The 18,150-nt window shown below is 43.4% G+C and overlaps 1 protein-coding gene and 1 long non-coding RNA gene across 2 annotated transcripts in view; one reads left to right on the top strand and one right to left on the bottom strand.

The window, feature by feature from the left end:
* AGXT2 (alanine--glyoxylate aminotransferase 2) overlaps nt 1-17,983 on the bottom strand; it is a 34,210-nt gene extending 16,227 nt beyond the window's left edge. The window contains exons 1-9 of the mRNA XM_025866663.2: nt 17,848-17,983; nt 11,439-11,527; nt 9,867-10,051; nt 6,768-6,891; nt 5,408-5,502; nt 3,606-3,699; nt 2,858-2,951; nt 942-1,042; nt 274-366 (exon numbers count right to left, since the gene is read on the bottom strand). Of these exons, the coding sequence (XP_025722448.1) occupies nt 274-366; nt 942-1,042; nt 2,858-2,951; nt 3,606-3,699; nt 5,408-5,502; nt 6,768-6,891; nt 9,867-10,051; nt 11,439-11,527; nt 17,848-17,935 (963 nt within the window). The 5' untranslated portion in view covers nt 17,936-17,983. The remainder of the gene's footprint in view (nt 1-273; nt 367-941; nt 1,043-2,857; nt 2,952-3,605; nt 3,700-5,407; nt 5,503-6,767; nt 6,892-9,866; nt 10,052-11,438; nt 11,528-17,847) is intronic.
* Nucleotides 2,980-9,039, top strand: LOC141372405 (uncharacterized). Its single transcript, XR_012377627.1, has 3 exons — nt 2,980-3,027; nt 8,339-8,422; nt 8,992-9,039. It is a non-coding gene; the product is annotated as an uncharacterized lncRNA (long non-coding RNA).
* Nucleotides 17,984-18,150: the final 167 nt, after the last annotated feature.

Genomic DNA, 18,150 nt, shown 5'->3' with positions numbered 1-18,150 from the left:
CCTTGGGTGATGACAGCGTCATCTGTGCCCACTAGCCACTCATTTGATAGACTCCAATCTGGATATTTAAGTTCTCTTGTGCTTGCTAAATGGACCAACTAATCCACTAACCAACCAGTCAACTAGCAAGGGCTTCATTAATTCATGCCAATATCCTGGAATTCCCACAGGAGATGATTTTGTCTTGGATCGCAGAGGAAGGTTTGAAGAAGTTTCTCCCTGTGCCTTTTCTGTCCTGGCTCCCTCCACCACAGCCCCTCCACGGCTGCTCACCTCATCCGCGATGCACACGCCTCCCCGCTCTCTCACCAGCTCGAAGGCTTCCCGGAGAAACCCCTTTGGGTATTGAACGACTCCGTTCACCCCCTGCAAAAGACCAAATCAAGGAGTCTCTAAGAACAGCATAGTCCTTTGAAACTATTAAAAAAAAAAAAAAGAAGAAGAAGATAGATATTATCGTCAGTAGCATTAGTAATACTAACGATTTTTAAAATGGTCTTTAGAACTGTTCCAGCTATGGGTGAAGAGAGGGGCCATTATTCTATGCCACGCTTTTTGGGAAAAGGACACACATGCTTACTCTCTTCTGAGATTAGAAACAAATTAGATTAAGGGGATTTGGTAAAACTGAAGAAAGGGTCCCCCTGACAGTGTGGGTATTAAGCAACTAAAGTTTGCTGAGGTTTCCTTTTTTTCAGAATTCTAGGAATTCAATAGTTTCATCTATCTGTTCAGCCCAGGAATGCAGGAGATGGGTTTTTGAAGGTCAGTAGAAAATCAGGGGCCCTCTTTTTTCAGGGAGACCAAGAGAATGAATTGAATTTGGAGAGGGACACAGCAATGGTCACTTAAATATTTTGGAATTCTCTAGAATGTATGAGTTAAAACTCTCTGATAATTTAAAAGTCAGCCCAATTAATGTCTAAGGTCAATATACCCACTTGAATTGGCTCTGCAAAGAATCCAGCAATTGATTTGGCCACAGAAGTGTTCAGAGTATCTTTGAACTGTTCAATATACTGGTCCTTTGCTTGGCAGCAGTCTGCAAAAACAAACAAGAACCACAAACAAACAAACAAACAAATAAACAGAAGATGTGAGAACGGCATTCAGTAGAATGGGGGAAACAGAGAAAAAGAAAATAGGATGAGTAGATTGACTAGAATCCTTAGGATACAGTAAACAGGAAATGAGGACACAGAATTCTGAAGGGGGGACATTCTTTCAGAACAACTTGTACTTCGGTTTGAGCAGAGAAAGTAGGATAACCATAAAAACACTTCAGTCATTTCCATCTGGGGAAGAAATGCCCCAAAGTATCACTGAGTCTGGAATACTGAGCTATTTCACCCAAGGATGCCTATCCTCTCAACTGCGAGATTTAATTCAAATGTAATTGGAGTGTGGATTTAATCCATTTGAAAATAACTCTATCTTCTATTGTCACTGAATCTGATGTACAGTTTTTTTTTAAATGACTCTTGCAGTCAACTTTTTTTTTTTTAAAGATTTTATTTATTTATTTGACAGAGAGAGAGACAGAGAGGGAACACAAGCAGGGGGAGTGGCAGAGAGAGAAGCAGGCTGCCCACAGGTTCAGTGATGAGAGGGGTCACCTGCCGTAATCAGCTTATTTCATTTCACATTTCACATTTCCTTCCTGAGCTCATCGCTGTAACTCTAGGTCAGGCTGCTTCTGCAGAGAGATGGGGGGGGGGGGGGGGGGGGCAGTGGCATCACCATGACAACACCAAGGGTGTGAAGAGTGGATGTTCTCCTGGATACCATGCGAGCAACAGAGTAGAAACCGAAGAGTTTTTATCTTAGCTGCTAGTATGGAAACAGTTAAATGCAGTGAAAGGCCAAGAAAGAACAATTCTTAAGGAAAAGGAAACTCATTTTGCAAAAAGTGAGGAAGAATGACATGATGTGTATGAGGTCTGGAGCATTGCGGGGGCAGTGGGCGTTAGGAGGTGAATGTCATCATGGGTGACATCTGAAATTCAGGGTCTGGAATGAACACTTGGAAAGACAAGATCCTGACAAAAAGAGAGAGGAAGGTAATGAAATCTCCCACAGCAACAGGTAGATCAGGCTCACAACATGGACCCCTGTTTATGCCCATGTGGATGGTGATGACATAATCCGGGGGTAAAAGAACTTCTACCAAGATTAGCACCTGTATGTGCCCAGTGAACGAACCCTAAGAGGAATTGAGAACTGGAATCTTCTATACTCAAAGTTGGCCTCATCTCATGGTAAGAATAGGTAAAGAATGAAAATAAAAACGTGTTGGGTAAGTGGAAGCCTCCCTTTTGAGAATGCCTTTAAAACTTTTGCAAGAGATGTCAGCAGCCTTTGGGAATGGCCTTAAGCTTTGACAGACGCTCTCACTTTGGCTGGTATTCCGACTCCCTGGGGGAGCTTTTTGACTGGCATTTTGAGATTGCTAAAAGTATTCTTTTTCCCCCCTCTCCCCTTCCCGCATTGGGAACTGGTAAACAATTCCACCAGCCTTGTTGTCTTTTAAAATTGATAGCAGAGCGGTTGCTAATAGAGCTAACAGAGCTCCTTTAATTAAGTACCAAGTGATAGTCTGTTTAGCTTAGCTCTGATTGCGTGAGATGCTCTTCCTCACAGCCAGATAGCACCGTGGTGGTGGTGGGCAAGGAGAAACGTTGATTCTGTGGGGGTGGGAGTTGGTGGGGGGGGGGTGGCTTTCTAGTTTTGTTTCCTTTGGCTTTTCCCTTTTCCATTTTTTTCCCAATCCATTTACTCAGGAATGGTTCAGTCTTTCTCTAGTTTCCTTACCCCTCCCGACCTTCCACCAGGCACCTCCCTCCCTGCCCCCTTGAACCTGGTGCACAGATGCATTTCCTCGTTGTTTGCACCGGAGAATCTCGACAGTGATTTCCTCCCCAAGGGCCACGGAAAACATCTGGGCACATCGTCTGCAAATGACGAAAGAATTCGGCAAACCAAGAAGACAAGGTAGCCCATTTGAAGGAGCATGTGATACTAATCAGGGTAAGAGGGCCTCTTAATTTGATATCGAGATTCCTCCTGTGCTCCTCTCCCACCTAGGATGAAACCCTAATATTTTGGTTTGAAAAGATAATTTTTTTCCCTAGAAATCAGTTATGTGGGCACTTTACAAAGGAGACTGATTGCAGTGTCAGACTGGAAACAACTCGCTCAAGAGTTTGGTAAGGGCATCTGAAAGAATAGAAATAATTAGGTTTCTGATTCTTTTGCTGAGGTGGGTATATAGGAAGTGAGAACAGGAGGTGAGTACAGGGATGGTTCCGTAGAAATCTTATGCACTCAAGGCTCTGAGAACTAATTTCAATGCATTTTTTTGTTGTTGTTTACTTGATCTTATTTAAAAACAAAACAAATTTTAAAGATCTCTATCACGAATTATTACTCAGACTCTGAAGGCCTTTCTAATAAAAATTTCCTCCAAGTTCAACTAAGTCAAATTCAGCCCCTGATTAATGATAGGCTTTATATTCATTTCTAATCCTAATGCCTGGACAATCTGATCAATCATACCACGTACCCAACAGCCTTTAGAGAAACAAGATAAAAATCTCAGAACTCACTGATTGGCAGCCCAACCCACTGGGGAGCTCCATCTTGTAGGGCCCTACACTTGTCAGGCCAAGTGTGTAAGGACTGCACCCATGGTAGCTTCCTCTGTAGAGAAGAAGCAGTGAGAAGGTAGGGTTAAGTTCATTTTTCTTCGATTCACCATGTTAATAGAACACCATTAACATGCAACTCCAGTGATTTCTAAGAAATCTTCTAAGGCTAAAAAAAATTTACTTATTTGTCTTTTCTCCTGGGGTCATAGATTTGAAATGGTGAAAGGAAGCTTTGGAGAACATCTGGGCAAGGTGGATTACTTTACAGTAGTGAGACTCATCTTTTAGCAACATGCCAGAAATTAGGTATGCAATGAGCATTAGTCTTCAATGTAGTCACCTTGAGAAGCCAAATATTTGTTCCTGAGATGTGGCTATTGCACAAATGTCTCATAGGCCACTTTATTTGGCATATAAGGAACACAGGTTTTGTTTCTCTTTGAACCCAAAACTATCCTATTTAGTATAAGTCATCCTAATCACCAGTCTTGGCTTCAAATGGGTTTTGACAGTTCCTCAAATCAAAATCACCCTTACACGAGGATTTATGACTATCAAGATGATTCAAAAGGATGGTCATCTATCTTGAAGGAAGAGGCACAAAGGTGTGTTGAGCCCTAGTAACACATGACTGCTTTGAATAGACCAGCACTTACCTGGACATGTATATTCTGGGACATTTATTTGGGTAAAACATCAATCACATTTTTGTGTTGCCATATTTCTTTGATACCAAATATTTCCTTACTCCTGTAGTTACTACATGTGTGTTTTATATGGAATGTGCCGTATTGGATGTGCTGTGGTAATCGAATCTTCTTTTGAATTGAGACAGAAATTATGGCCAGACAGGTGACAGAATGGGACTAGCTCTTCGTTCCATCTACTTTGACTATAAGTCACTCTTTGACATAAAGCTTATTATAAGAGCCTGTTTCAATGTGCTATAGAAAATGACCCAAAGGAGGCAACTGCAAGCAAAATGCTTCATTTTCTATTATTTTTGATGCTAATATAGCTGCCCAGGGTTTATAATTAAGTTATTAAATTATCAATTTTCAAAAGTCACCTGAAGAAGCAGAAATATACAGGTTAAACATGCATCCTCTGAACTTAAAGAGAATCAAAGGTCAAAAACCTGGTGTAGCTGGCCCTAGGAGGAATGTAGAGGGCTCCTTAGCATAAGCGGAGATGAAAATGGGCCCACTGTCATATGGTAGAGCCATGAGCATCCATGTGTATCGACCAGTCATTCACCACTCGGCATATGTCCTGGTCAATACCATATCTTCAAAGTAAAAAAAAAAAAAAAAACAAAAAAAACAACCCTGACATATGACCACCTCTTTAATTTTATAGGAGGATCAATGACATAACTAGTACTCCAAGCTGTTCGTTTAATTTTATAGGAGGATCAATGACATAACTAGTACTCCAAGCTGTTCGTTTAATTTTATAGGAGGATCAATGACATAACTAGTACTCCAAGCTGTTCGTTTAATTTTATAGGAGGATCAATGACATAACTAGTACTCCAAGCTGTTCGTTAGCCCAGTCAGGGACCCCTACCTTGGGTCAGGCCAATTTAGATGGGGTTATCCAGTTGTAAAATTCATTTGACTGATTCTGCCCTAACACCTAAAATTAGAATGATACTCCTGGGAAAGCCCCCTTCCCCTCCAGGCTATGTTTTAAAGATGCGCATTTAGTATTGGAGTAAGTCAATGTTATTGAAGTTGACAATTCCAGGGTGTGATTACCTTAAAGAAATAATGTCTGTGCTATTTGAGTGTGCTCTGGCCATCAGCATGGCTAGGTCATTCGCTTCTGAGCCACTGTTCACCAAGAAAATGACCTGGAGGGAAACAGAGACACATGACCTCATACGTTAATTTATGTCCTTATTACCCAATTATTAATTCGAGATTGTTAAAGACTATGTGTCCCGGCCTTTGATTATTAAGGGAACACTGCTTCAGACAAGCAGTCCCATCACTGTATTACTATATTAATTCTACAGCTTTTCATTGAACAGCAGCTACGTGCTAGAGATACAAAAATGGCCAAGGATTATCCCAATTGTGAAACATTCCAGGCTTTCACTGGCTCTCTTCAGTGCTCTCGGCAAAATGCCAAGATGGGGAGACTTGATGAAGGGTATGGAATGGTTAGTGGGTGAGTGGATCTGAGGACTGGGTTACTTAGCTCTTGAACCTCAACCACCTGCCTGGATTCTGAAGGCTTGGACAAGGCAGGCTCCCTGATCCTGCAGCTCCAGAGGATGTCCCAGCCTGTCTATTCGGTGTGTGTGAATATTGAAAAAACAAGCAAACAGAAAAAATGCAGCTCCTCCTGGCTAAACGAAAGGGGAGAAGTGATGGGACCTCGGTCTTCCAGGCTCAGGGCCCGGGAGGCACGTGCTTATGCTTTTGCTGACGTCCCTACTTCTGCTCCTCCATGAACACGCCTGGGCTACACTTAGGTGGCAGCTGGTCCAGCTTTCTTCAGCTCTTGTAGATAATATAGTAAATAGAGAATCTAGAGAATACAGTAAAATAATACTAAAAGCCAACACCAGGTGCTGGGCACTGTTCTAGGTACAACATATATTAACTCATTGAATCTGGAAAATGTGAATCTTGGCCAACATTTCACCATCTCAGTTCAGTTAAAAAAACATTCAGTCATTTCAGATGCAGAAAAACATCTCATTTAGCAAAACTATCTCAGTGCATCTTAGATTAAATGAACTGAGTGGGATATTAATTTTATTAAAAAATGGTTCCACTCTGTAAAAGGAGACAGGCAAATGACTTGGTAGAGGGGCCCTGGAGCAGAGAGATGGGAAAACCCCCCGAGGAACACAGAGGAGAGTGTCCAGGGAGGAGGCCTGGGCCTTCTGTGAAGTGACTTTTGCAGACATGTGGCTGCGAGGAGAACTTCCAAGGAGAGGCTGAGGCTGGGAGGGGATGAGTGAACACTGGCTGGCTTCTCCTTGATGCCTTTCAGATTTGGCTATTAGCTCACTATTTCAGATGTTCAGTGCATGGATCAAATTCCCTGTTCATATTCCTGCTTCCCTGGGATCATGAGACTCCTGTTCCTTTGAGAGCATCATACCTTTAGAGGCTCGGGAAGAAGTGCCGAAAGCTTCTCTGCGAACTCATGGATTGGAGGGTGGAAGAAGAGGGCACTTGTGTGCCACAGGCGTCCAAGCTGCTTTTGTGCCACTGCATTTACCTTCCTGGATAAACAGGAGAGCAGAGTTCCCTGTGCTGCCAGTGGGCACACTCCCCCCCACCCACTGGCCGCTGAACCCAAACTTATGGCTATTTCTTGAACAGTTTCAAGAGGCTGATTTCATCCACATATAGACAGAACTCTAACCAGAAGAGCTGTCTGGCAATGGGATGGGTGGCCTTAAAAGGTCATGGGGTCTTCACCAAGGGAGGTGTTCAAAAGGAGACCAGATGATGATCTTGTAGGGATTTTAGAAAATAAATTCCTACTTTAGGCCATAGAATCTCTTCTCATTAGGTCTTATTAAATACCCTTTGGGCGCCTGGGTGGCTCAGATGGTTAAGCGTCTGCCTTCGGCTCAGGTCATGATCCCAGGGTCCTGGGATCGAGTCCCGCATCGGGCTCCCTGCTCCTTGGGAGCCTGCTTCTCCCTCTGCCTCTCTCTCTCTCTCTCTCTCTCTGTCTGTCTCTCATGAATAAGTAAATAAAATCTTTAAAAAAAAAAATAAATACCCTTTGAGCAGTTTGGAAACTAGAGATGACTAGATGTAAGCCTGGGTGTCTTTTCATTTATTCTTCTAAAAAAGTATAGATCCATCATGCATATGTATATAAGAGCAACACTTCTTCCTTCAAAGGAGATGCTGGTGTCTGATTCCTAACAGTGGTCCGTGTTGATGAACATTTGTAACTCTGAAACCATATTCTGTGAAGGATCAGAAGGCTCGTGTTGAGGGATAGTAAGAACTAAGGGTAGATATGTAGGTCCCGACGAGGAACGCTTTGAAAATACAGGCCAGGATATTTGAACTTGATCTAAAGGACAGCAATGGCTAAAGTTACATACCAGTTGTTCGTTATTAATAGCTGTTCACACACACACACACACACACACACACACAAATCAGTTCAGTGGTTAAATAAATAATAATTAAATCATTTTGAGAAATACCAGATCAAACAGATTTCTTTACTGCAGGACTTGCCAGTGCCTCTGTTAGTCAAATACCCACTGTTTCTCCCCAGGAGGGAGATACAGTTTAAACTGTTTTTAAAACTTATTTTTTCATGGAACACTTTACCAACTAACCTCTCCTGCATTCAGGTTTCCACGACTCACCTTAGAAAATTGCAGAGTATCAATAAACTCTTAAGCAGAAGAGGTAATTGATAAAGGCATTGTTCAACAAAATAAACATGTGAAACATATGAGGGTAGGATGGAGTGGGGGAAGACTGGTAATGATGAGGCCGGCCCGGAGGGCAAGGTGGCCTTCTAGGTGTGGGAGGAGGAGAGCTCCTAAGAGATTGGGGTTGGTGGGAATTAGTGGGGGGCTGGTAGGAGAGGCATTTCAGTGGAGGGAAAGCTAGACCTCAGTATCAGGTTGGCTAAGGGCAGTAAAAGGCAGGGACGAGTCAAAGATGACTTCACCATTCTTCCTGTAACATCAGGGAAACTCCAGGATTAGTGAAGAGCTGCAACCAGTGGCTTCCCAGCTCCTGGCAGAGGACCTTCACAGAGTAGGAGGCTCACAGGTACTCCTTGAATGAACGAATATGTCAGTAGAAACAGTATAGTGGAGGGTATGATGGGTTTGGCCTCCGTAATGCTGGATTTCAGCTGATGGTGGAATATTATGGGGCAGCGTGGGGGTGTCCTGGAGGCTGTGGGAAATGTGGGGCATCCTAATGCCCGCTCTGGGTTTTTTTAGAGTTATAATAGTAGCTTGGTGAGGGGTCAAGGTGGAAGAAACAGAGTTGGGGAAGGCTGCAGAAAGTCCCACTCATTGACCAGGAATGGGGCCCATTCTTTGGGGGAAATAATAAGGCATGAAGGGGTTGTAGAGAGAAGAGCAGAAGGCTAAGGAAAGAAGGTGGGACACCCAGAGTCAGGGGGTCAGAGGGCAAGCTGCAGGGTTGGAGGGAGATCAGGAGAAGCACAAAGATCATGAAAGCCGGTGAGGGATCGACTAACAGGAACAACATCCAACATTATTAATAAGAATGTTTAAAATTTGTCTCTACTTTGTTTTTCTTTCCTTCTCTCATGTGTGCTTACCACATGTTTTAGACTGCCTCTGAATTTAATTTTACATGCTCCTTAGGACCTCGCATGGGACTAGTGCCTCCCGGAGACAGAAGCCAGAAGGAGAAGGCTGTGGGAGATTTAGGTGAGGCTAGACCCTGGAGTTAGAACTTGCTCTCACCATCTGACAGCTGCTGGAGGGGAAGACTTTGCTCCTGCTTTCACAGAAGGACCCAAACTTATTCAATTGATTTCAGCTTGCTGCTGTATTTTGGTCTCACGTAATGTGAGTTTTATTGGCCAGATGATTAAAGGCAAGAGAGAATAGGCACTAAAATGAGAGAGTGGCATCAAAGCCAAAAGGACCACCAAAGAACCTGCCCAGGGCCTTTGTATGGGTGGGTTGATGACCAAGGGTCCGGAGACCCTCAGGATTAATGGATCCATGCATTTCTCATGTAAATTCCCAGCTGTGATTACACCTCTCTCTTAGCATCCTTTCTTTCCTCATCATCTGTCAGAGGTGAAGAAGATCCTTAGGCTAGATGCGATTTCTCATCTCATCATCCCACACCCCACGGCCAGCCGCCCCACATGTTCTCTGAGAACTGCCTGCCTCTCGCTTCTTTCTGCCTTTCCCTCAGTGCATGGCCTCTCTCTGAAAAGCTGTTACTAGTGAGGACAAGCCCACGTACTCAGCCACACTCCAGTCCCGGGGTACACACCACATGATGTGAGAATGAATCAATCTTGCATTGTCAAGAAAACAAAAAATGCACTGTTAAGATATTTTTTTGGCACCCAGGAAATAGCAGGGAGCATGGCAGCCACAAACCGGGCTATGCCAAAGGAGAGAGAATTCTTATCCAGACTTCTGAATCACTGACATGATCATTAACCTGTTCTCCATATATCCTTCTGCAGTGAATACACTGGAATTTTAAGGATACTCACGGGTGACAGTGACCGACGCTGACTGTGACAATCCCAGAAAAGAAATCCAGGTATCTGTTTCCCTCATAATCAAACAGCCACTCCATGTGACCCTGGTGAAGCAACAAAGGCTTCCGAAAATACGCAGTCCGCGTGGGAATAAGATGGTGATTTTGGATCTCCAGGACACGTTCATAGGCAAGGGACTGTAGATAGGAAAAATCGAAGTGTTGAAGATCTCACATTTCTTATAAGATCAACAGCAGGTCCAAATGCAGTGCCTCACCTCTCTACTGACCGAGCGTAAGACTGCTGTCCCATGTCCACAGGTAGGTGTATTTGCCCCATGTCCTCCTTACCCAAGGTCCTTCCTTCCTCCCAAGTATAGGAAATCATTAATGTGGCCCTTTGATCCCTTTCTAGATCAAATATGAAGAAGGAGGCTGAAATTTTCTACCTCTCAGTAGAAAGCCTTGTCTTTGAATTCATTTTAGCTGTAGGGAAAAATAAAAAGACTTTATTTTTTATATTTTTATTTTTTAACTTAATTTTATTGTTATGTTGGTCACCATACAATACATCATTAATTTTTGATGTAGTGTTCCATGATTCATTGTTTGCCTATAACACCCAGTGCTCCATGCAGTACGTGCCCTCCTTAATACCCGTCACCAGGCTAACCCATCCCCCCACACCCCTCCCCTCTAGAACCCTGTTTGTTTCTCAGAGTCCATAGTCTCTCATGGTTCGTCTCCCCCTCCGATTTCCCCCCTTTCCTTTAATAAAAAGACTTTAGAAATAAATGTCTGCTGTAATGTCTTTTCTCTTTCTTTCTTTCTTTTTCTTTCTTTCTTTCTTTCTTTCTTTCTTTCTTTCTTTCTTTCTTTCTTTCTTTCTTTCTTTCTCTTTCTTTCTTCCTACAGTTTTGTTTGTTTGTTTGTTTTTTGAATGAAAAGAAAATGAAGTGCTGGTGGTGTTCATGTCTTTACCAAACTTTCTCCTATACTTTTCTTCTTTATGGGTACCTCCTGACTATTGACTCTAGACAATAATCAATTTTTTAAAGGGAATGGAAAGGGAGGGAGGGAGGAAGGAAGGGAGGGAGAGAGGGAAAGAGGGAAGGGGGGGAGAGAGAAAGAGAGAAAGAGAAGCCCAATATTTCTTAATCTGAGAGCAAAATTATAACTTTATATTTTGGAGGGAAGGATTCCTGCAGGTCAGATCACGCATTGCTGTATGAGAGAGTCAAAACAATATTTTAGAAAATAAATGTGTGGTACCACATTTGTGATATATGTCTTTGTGTGTGTATCTATATTTATATCCCTGTGATAAATACAAATAGTCTCTTTCTTGTACTCTTGGTCTGTCTCTGCTCTGTCTGTCTCTCACACATGTACAACAATTCATGCAACAGTATTGAGTGGAGTAAGAGGGTTCAGGTGCTCCTGGTGACTTAAAGGATAGAATATCTAGGATGCTAGGACTCAGTGGCAGGCAGGGCCATCTGTGGGTCCTTCTTGAGGAAATGATTAATTTAGCCCTTTCAAGAAATACCACTTTCTTAGGTTTTCCTAAAGTACTGACTCTTACCTGGTATTTTTCAGGTGTGAAGTCACATGGAGGCATTCTGGGTTTTGTATGAAGACCAAGCTTTGTCACAGATGTCCGGAAAGCACCTCCTGAAAGTGAAGTGAGTTAGGGTCCTCAATTAAACATCAAACAAGCCTGTTTGGAAAAATCACCTATATGCACTAATTTGAATCAAGATCCCTAGGAAATTTCATTTATTTCTTAGTTTAAAAAAATAATTCAAATCGACCTTTAGTTTGGATTTAAAAACCGAGGTATCTCAATAACAAATTTTTGGGAGGAAAATAGGAGAGTTTCTTTCCAATCTAGTCAACAAAAGCATGGAGGATATTGCGGGAAGTCTTGTTTTTCCCACTGTGGTCCCTCACGAGCTCTCCCACACCCTGCCCAAGGAGCTATATTTCTCTCTGTAGTCCACCAAACTTCTGCCACTGGGGTGCATTGCTGGAATAGATCTTCTTTGTTAATAGAGGCGCTTTCTAAGCCTTGGGCTGCATAGTGCCCAAATCTTGGTGCCAATCCCAGTTCCTGATACCAGGTTGGCTTTCGGTAAACAATGAATGAATGGCTCTATCCTTATAGAGAATGAGGAGAGATAGGTGGTAGGCAATGTACTGTGATAACAAATACACACAAATAGACCTGGAAGACAAAACCTTCCTCCAAAACACAACACAAAGACCATGACCACACAAGACCAGATCACAGCAAAACAAAGATAAGGTGAGCCAGAGGAATCACTTAATATTTGGAGCTAGAAGGGGCCTCAGATTTTTATTGTTGTTGTTGTTAAAATGCTCACTTTATAGATGAGGAAACCAGCCTCGAGTGGTAAATTAATTTGCCTAAGTTCACCAAGCTAGTTAGCTGCAGAACAAGAATGAAACTCCAAATGTCTGGCTCCCAGCCTACTTCTCTTTTTCTCATTCATTGGCCAACCCTCCTCTCCAACACAGGTTCTGACCTGTCTCTAGCTGGTTCTGACCAGCTGTGGGATGGGACAATGGAGTTATAGAATATCACAGTTGGAAGAGATGTCTAGAGACCTTGTAAGTACTCTTAAAAAAGAATACTGCTACTTTTGAAGATTCAAGGTCTGTATCAAGATCATTTTGCAGGTGGAGAGAGCTGAGAAAATCATGCCTCTTATCCAGCATGAAGGTTTGAAGCCCTCGATGAAATGTTGGTGTTTTGTGTGGCAATGAAGTCACAGTCCTGAGCAACACAATGAACAATTGTGTTTTTAAATGAAGCTGGAAAGTAACAGCTCTGAATATGTTTTCTTTCAAAGAGATCTCATTCACTTTTCTGCTCTAAATAATCACTAATGTCATTAATTTGCTCTTACTTTAAAAACAAGTGACTTGAGGCTATCCATGCATAGAAATGAGAAAAAAAAATAACAGCTTAAGTTTTCTGAGAATTTCACCTTTTGAAAAGCTTTTCATTGTGTCTCTGTGCATTAGTTACTCTTTTGAAATGGAAAAAAAATATTCTGAGTGTTTCTAAGAATTCAAATTCCCTTCACTCTTTTAGTTCCTTTTTCCTACCTGCACAATTGGAGCTGCCATTGAGAAGGCCATAAGTTCTCTTGATGCCAAAGCTATAGGGATTGTGAAAGTAGGTTGGGGGATGGGGCAGAGTTGGGGAGAAGGATTTGATAAAGAAGAGCCCAAATTTTAAACAGTCAAGGCAGGTTTGTTCAGTTCTTTGTTCACCAAACTGATAGGAATGTGATGGTGGAGTGAGGGCTCCAAATGAAATACATGAAATCCTGTTGGAAGGAAGGAAGGAAGGAAGGAAGGAAGGAAGGAAGGAAGGAAGGAAGGAAAGGGAAGGGAAGGGAAGTGGGAAGGGGGAAGGAAGGAAGGAAGGAAGGAAGGAGGGAGGGAGGGAGGGAGGGAGAGAGGGAAGGAAGGAAAGAAGGAAGGAAAGGAGGAAAGGAGGAAGGAAGCAAGGAGGGAAAGGAATTAGTCAATAGTGAAGTAAGTCTAGATAACATCTCACAAGTCTATCGCCTTTCATATCTCTCCTCTCACCAAACAACCCAAACTCAAAACTAATAGTAATGATAATAACTGATGGACATAAAGAAATAAAAAGGTTTTTCATTATTTGGTTTTCATTATTTGCTAGAAAGAAATGTAAAGTCTAAATATCTGGATAATTGTCTGCATCCTTTATTCAAAATAGCCTGTTCTTTTTTTAATTTAATTTTATTATGTTAGTCACCATACATTACATCATTAGTTTTTGATGTAGTGTTCCATGATTCACTGTTTGCCTATAACACCCAGTGCTCCACGCAGAACGTGCCCTCTTTAATACCCATCACCAGGCTAGCCCATCCCCCCACCCCCTCCCCTCTAGAACCCTCAGTTTGTTTCTCAGAGTCCATAGTCTCTCATGGTTTGTCTCCCCCTCTGATTTCCCCCCCTTCACAAAATAGCCTGTTTTGAGGATGACACAAGAGTTGAGGGTTAATAAACTTTTGGGTTCCTGGAGATTGTGGGTGTGCATGTACACACATGGGGGCTATGTGTGTGTGTGTGTTGCGGGGGGAAGACAGACCCAAGAGAGGTGGGGGAAGGGATCACTGAGATCTGGGTTCATAAAATGGAATTCCAGGTCTATTTCTGTATAGGCATTTATTTGGCCTCTTTGTTGTTTTAACCGATCTGATATTGTTCTTTTAGGCCTGATGCTAAATACAGATGACAGCTAATGATTTTCATCCAATTCACCAATTTCCTCTCCAGTCCACCTGGACAACCCAAGATATTTAAAGGTGGAATTCTCTTTGGAGAACACCACCGCCGTTGTATAATAAATGCAAATTATAAATGGGTAGTTGGGTTTAATTTTCCAGCTACCTAATTCTCACAGAGTTCCACAACAAAATCACTTTAACTTGGCTTTCTTTCTCTAAAAAATCATAGTATCAAAAAGTGAAAATCTGTTGGGGCAAGCAAGATAAAGGAGGGAAACAATTTTTGTAGGCATTTGAAAATTCTGGGGGGAAATTCTCTCGGTAATGATAAAGAGTTTTCTAACATCCATAACCAGTTTTCAATACAGAGGGGGTATTTAACAAGATCTTCCTTACTCTTTCAAATTAAAAAACGTATAAATTATTTAATAATACACAATGAGCATAGTTTGTAGAACGTAAAGGTGATTTATTAAAATGCTAACTATGCCTTATTTCTACATAGCGTATTAGGTAACTTTAAAAAATCTTGTCACTCGAGACATCTCATTTACTTAGGATAGCCAATGAGTTAAGAAACGAAGATCTTAATATCCAACACCAGGCTAACCCATCCCTTCCCCCCCCCCCCCGTATTAAGGAGGGCACATACTGCATGGAGCCCTGGGTGTTATACGAAAACAATGAATTGTGGATCACTACATCAAAAACTAATGATGTATTGTATGGTGACCAACATAACATAATAAAATAAAATTAAAAAAAAAAAAGAAAGGAGGATCTTATTCACCTAAGAGCCAAGTGAGGGACAGATTACATATGGGGAATTTCCAGTTTTGAGAGACTTTGGTAGGGTTGAGGGCTAGAGATGCCCCCTCCCATGGAGGCGTGTTGAGATTCCGTTCAAGTCCGGGTAATTGAGGGGCAGTGGCTGGCTGGGGAGAAATGTTATGTCATCTGCTTCCAGACCCAAGAGGGGAACCTTTTCCCTTTGTAAATTGTTCCACAGTCTGCAGGAAGTTATAGGGGAGACTTGGCATTGAGCTATAGCACTCAGTGCCTCTGAATTGTGTGCTCACATCAGGTGCCTGCCTCCCACCAGCAAGGCCAAGGGATGGGCATGAGACCTCCAAAGGGTGAACAAGATGTTCTCTCTTTAGGATGTGATGTCTTGAGCAGATGTCTTGAGCGTGCAGGGAGTGGCCGCAGGCTCTCATCAGAGCCATGACCTGCTTCTGAGGCCGTTCCTGCCAGGAGGGATTTCTATCTCTCCTGATGTCTCTTCACAGCCACTCCTGCCCCCCTCCTCACCCTCCAGCTGATTCTTTCCGTTCCCTCCCTCCGTATCTTTCCCATCGATGCCTTTTGCTTAAGTGAAGCCAGTTGCTGGTGTCCTCAAGCAAGAGCTCTGCCTGATTCCAAGGCTGGTGGGCCCGTTCCTCCTCTTGGCACTTTGGGGAGCAGGCCTTCCCCTCCTAGCCCTTTGCAGGGGTTAAATCAGTTCTGTAGCTCTGAGCACAGCAGGCGGGAGACCTCCCTTTAGGGCTCATTTTAATGTTTTTCTTAGAACAGGTTTTGCAGGAGTCTTGGGAAGTTTCTCAGCTGGAAATGGGCGCTATTTGCCATCCATCTGCCCTCCTGCCCGTCCCCTCCTTGTAAAAGTAAGCAGGCATGTGAAAATGGTATTTTTAAGCACATACCCTATCTCCCTAGAAATGATATATGTTTAACAACTATCATTAGTAAGGAAGAAGGCACCTCTTAAGGAGATATTTTCTGTACTCTTTTATACAGAAACAAATTGTTTCTATAACTCTGTGCACATGTTTAGCCCAAAGTGACCGTGTATATCCAACACAGGCAAGGCTGAATCTTTGACCCACACATACATCATCCAGACTACATGTAGGCATTATACAAGGATGGTGGTATATTTATTTTCACCTACCTGGCCACACTTAACACCTGGTGATCCCCCCATCTAAGCCAGACCTGCTCCTTCCTCCCCCATTTTAATTTTCTATCTTCTCACCCTAGTTTGCTTTTATTCATGGCACGTGTCTCTCCTGGATGTTTTTTACATATTTATCTGTTTGTTTGTGCTCGGTCTCCCCTACTGGGATACAAAACAAAACCCTGGCTTTTTGCTCCTCATGGCTCTCTCTACACATGGGGTCCATAGTAGGCCCTCAGATACTTTTGATTGAATATATATTTTGCACACAGCAGGTTCTTAAGAAGGGTGCGGTCAAGGAGTGTGCATTTGAATGAACAAACCCAGGCAGGCGTATATCTAGGTACAGTAGGTCCGAAAGTAGAAATAAAGCCCCAAAGGTTCTTGAAAGGCCAGATGGAGCATGGCATTCATACCTGCGTGGCCTAAGTTTGCAAGAGTCCTTTTCCTGTGTAGTTTCCTGGGTGCAGCTATGTTAAGGAGTCCGCAGGAGTTGATCAAGAAGATGTCACCTGCTACCACCATCAGTCCAACTCTGCACCCGGCAGGGTTTGGGCTGGCAAAGGGGAAGAAGGGCAGAAAGGACATTCTCTCTTGCTTTGCCGCATAGTATCCTCTCTATCGAGCCTAAGACTCTGGGTATAATTCTAGCTCCTTCTCAGAAAATGACAGGGTTCAATGATGTTCTGGCAAAAGTCCCATGATTGAGGGAAAAGAGAAGCCCAGACAGGGTGGGAAGAAGAGTAGGGATGGAAGGGCCTGGTGGAATCATTCTGTGCTTGTCTTTGACCAACTTTGTTAATTACTTTTATTCTTCTGTCTCCTTATCTGTGAAATGGGTTAATCACACTCACTGACAAGTGTGGGTTGAAGATGAAAGGAGGTAACCATCTAAAGCATGAGAAGTTATTAAGTTTCAAAGAATAGTGACTGCTGGGGGGATAAAAAGCAAATAGGAGAGGAAGGACCAAGAAAGAAAAGGGCAAGATGAGAAAACGAAGATCACATTGATCTTAACGGGGGACGGAAGAGGGTTTCCTGCACCTGCGTAGGGCCTGTGAGCACACAGAAACCTGCAGACAGCTGCTTATGCTCATGTTCGTGGGAGGCGATTTGGGGAGGAGGTGGGGTGCAGGGAAGATCACTAGCATGGAGGATAGAACACATGAAGCCACCAGTGGCTGGTGACCCCAGGTCTTATCACACTTTGTGTCCCTGCCGGAGAGAGAGTCTGGGTGGAAGAAGAGGGCTCAGGGTCTAGTCCTAGCTCTTGGGTGTCTCCAGGGAAATGGCTGCATTCCTCTGAGTCTGTTTCCTTGTCAGTGCCTGAGGTGACAGTCCTACCTCCCGGAGGCTTGGTGGGAATTCATGCGGAGGCTTTATGCCTTCTAAAGTCATCATCCTTGAGTATCTATTTATTGCAGTTAACACATAATTGTGAATGGCTTTCTTTTTATTTCTTCTTTATATTAGAGCTAAGACACCATATTGTTTTCATTTTGAAATTGTGCATCGTTGGGTTTCATGATCTATGGATTTCCTTTCAGGGCAAGAGGGGGGCACTGCAAATTCTGGCTGCGGGCAGGAGGCATGGATCGGCTGGAGTGAGGACCGCTGTGTCAGATGGCCCATCTCCAAGCCCTCCCACAGGCCTAATCCCAGAACCCCAGATAACAGGCTCTGAGCTCAGCCCTGCCCCTCTGGCCAACCCTCAGCTGACCCACATGCCCCCAGTTTCCACTCACGGCTCAAGGAAGGGCACATCTTGGTGATCCTGGGAGAGGAGGTCTGCAGGTACCAAGCTCTCAGCAAGTGTCTCCAGGCTGGAGTCATCCCTCCCAGTCAGAGAGCAAGGGCCCGGAGAATGCAGGTCAGAGGAAGGGCTCCAAACTGCTCCACGGCCACCGGACTTTGAGTTTAGGATGGGAGGGGAGGAGCTCGGGCCGGGGGCGGGTCCTGGAGTGGTTACCGCCTTCACTTTGGACCAGCCCCAGAGCTCCCAGTGCAGCACCTTAGGGGAGAGAAAAGCTCCCAGTCCATGCCCTAGG

Source organism: Callorhinus ursinus, unplaced genomic scaffold (assembly GCF_003265705.2).
Source record: "Callorhinus ursinus isolate GAN/ISIS: 27379988/994484 unplaced genomic scaffold, GSC_fseal_2.0 scaffold3, whole genome shotgun sequence".
Classification (NCBI taxonomy): domain Eukaryota; kingdom Metazoa; phylum Chordata; class Mammalia; order Carnivora; family Otariidae; genus Callorhinus; species Callorhinus ursinus.
This window is presented reverse-complemented; position numbering and strand designations above follow the sequence as displayed.